Source organism: Sphaeroforma arctica (assembly GCF_001186125.1).
Source record: "Sphaeroforma arctica JP610 unplaced genomic scaffold supercont1.814, whole genome shotgun sequence".
NCBI lineage: Eukaryota > Ichthyosporea > Ichthyophonida > Sphaeroforma > Sphaeroforma arctica.
Window position 1 is genome coordinate 14,554 of NW_014039744.1, and position 2,134 is coordinate 16,687.

The following is a 2,134-nucleotide window of genomic DNA, read 5'->3' on the forward strand; positions in this document are numbered from 1 at the left end:
ATGAATTCATGCTTTGTTGTACAATTAAATGTGGGTGTATGTCTGCTTCTAATCAGCGCGTGTCCACATTGCAATTCGTGGGCATATTGGAATTGGGCAGTGGGTACACGAACTGACCAGAGCACTACCTCTGCGGCTGAAAATACATGCTTGAGATAACAATTGAATCTGTATCTCGAAGGATATCCTTGGAGATATACATTGGTTTTTTATCTCCTGCACGTATTTTCACAAGAAACAAGGAATCCGTCAGAACGCCAGATGTTCATTCATTTTCACAGGATACGCCTCGGGCGTGTATAGGTTTGCCTTGTTACCGTCTGTTTTACCGGGAGAGGGATATTTGTTCACGGTGTATGTGTTCAACTGAATAGTTTTATTGTCCAACGGAAGTTGAAGTGCAGTCAGAACATAGCTTCAGCTCTCACTCGCGATTGCTTTTGGGTAGCTGATGTACAGCATAATCAGGAAGATGCTCATGTCGCCAAGAGGTAAATACATACAATGTCATTCTTAATGATATACATATATATATATATATGTAGATGTATACGTATGTATGTATGTGCGTATGTATGTATGTATGTATGTATGTATGTATGTATGTATGTATGTATGTATGTATGTATATAAATATAGATATTTATATATATATATATATATAATTCAATAATATAATGCCAATTTGTTGGATCAGATTTAGCTAAATGTAAAAATGGATTTTGCACCTCTCCCGTCCCTCTCAGGTGCTTTTATCTTCGGATATTTAATGTACGTTGCTCTGGGAGTGCTCTTTGCCTTCTACTCCGCTCTTTTGGTAAAGTCGTACGCACCGTACGCACGTGGCTCGGGAATTCCGGAAGTGAAGACGATACTCTCGGGGTTTATCATCAGAAGGTATGTGTCTACCTGTAGCGAGTGAGTCTTCTACTCGAAGGCTCAATTGTCGTATTAGCGTATACTCGTATACTCTGCCCTGTTTCATAGCCAGCATACTATTCACAACTGAACTTATCTACCCACCAATCAATACTCGTAGATTTCTAGGCGGGAGTACGCTCGTCATCAAAAGCCTGGGGTTGTGTCTAGCCGTAGGCTCTGGTCTCTCACTGGGAAAGGAGGGTCCCCTAGTACACGTGGCATGTTGTATAGGCAACATATTCTCCCGCCTGTTCTATAAATATCGCACCAATGAGGCTAAGAAACGTGAGATTATGAGTGCGGCTGCTGCTGCGGGTGTAGGGGTGGCCTTTGGGGCGCCTATTGGGGGGGTCTTATTCTCACTGGAGGAGGTCTCGTACTACTTTCCTCACAAAACCATGTGGCGTTCCTTTTTCTGCGCACTCACGGCCGCGGGTACACTCAAGGTATGGTAATCAGTTGACCTTATATATATATATATATATATATATATGCACTTGGCTAGTGCAAGAGATTAAACGAAGAAGGTCCCTCCTTGTGGCATTAACATAATCCTCTGAGACCGTGTGCACCCCGAGGGGACAGGGACGCCCTACGAGTGAGTGACTCAGGGATGAATACTTTCTCTCCGACAGATAGCCCTAGCCCTCGGGGGATACAGATATAGACATAGTCTAGTCTCCTGGGGAAATGAAGTTTTTCCCGGGGTATCCCTTTTAAAGATGATTATTTGGGATCTCCCTTTGAGATGATCCTATCAGCTGATCTTGTGTCATCTCCTTGGGTCCTCTCTATAACGGAGCACAACGCACTACTTTAACTTGGGAACTCTCAATATCTATACAGATATCAGTATAAAGACCCGACTGGCCCGGGGTGCACACATGTAGTAACCCCGATTGGTTTACTTTTAAGGACACCTATTAGATCACACATCATCACCCCTTTCACGCTCATGTCTACCACTGATGAGCATTCACCTGTTTTAGAAAAGTATAGACCTACTAGCAGATTCGTATGACTCTCTGGCCCAGCGTGTCTAGAGGAATATACTTCACACTCACACCTCTACAGAACTTGGCGCAGAGTTTGTGTGTCCATGTTCAGTTCTTATCTTATTTTACTACCTTCTTTAGTTTATAGCCCCTGTAATTAATACTTTTCTATCCCCAAACTATTGAAGGGTGTTTTATACCAAAGATAGAAGAACCGA

At 42.8% G+C, this 2,134-nt stretch overlaps 1 protein-coding gene across 1 annotated transcript in view; it reads left to right on the top strand.

The window, feature by feature from the left end:
* SARC_08723 (hypothetical protein) overlaps nucleotides 1-2,134 on the top strand; it is a gene marked incomplete at its 5' end in the record, with an annotated part of 12,041 nt that overhangs the window by 5,133 nt on the left and 4,774 nt on the right. Inside the window, 3 exons of the mRNA XM_014297287.1 lie at nucleotides 747-897; nucleotides 1,040-1,372; nucleotides 1,967-2,056. Of these exons, the coding sequence (XP_014152762.1) occupies nucleotides 747-897; nucleotides 1,040-1,372; nucleotides 1,967-2,056 (574 nt within the window). The remainder of the gene's footprint in view (nucleotides 1-746; nucleotides 898-1,039; nucleotides 1,373-1,966; nucleotides 2,057-2,134) is intronic.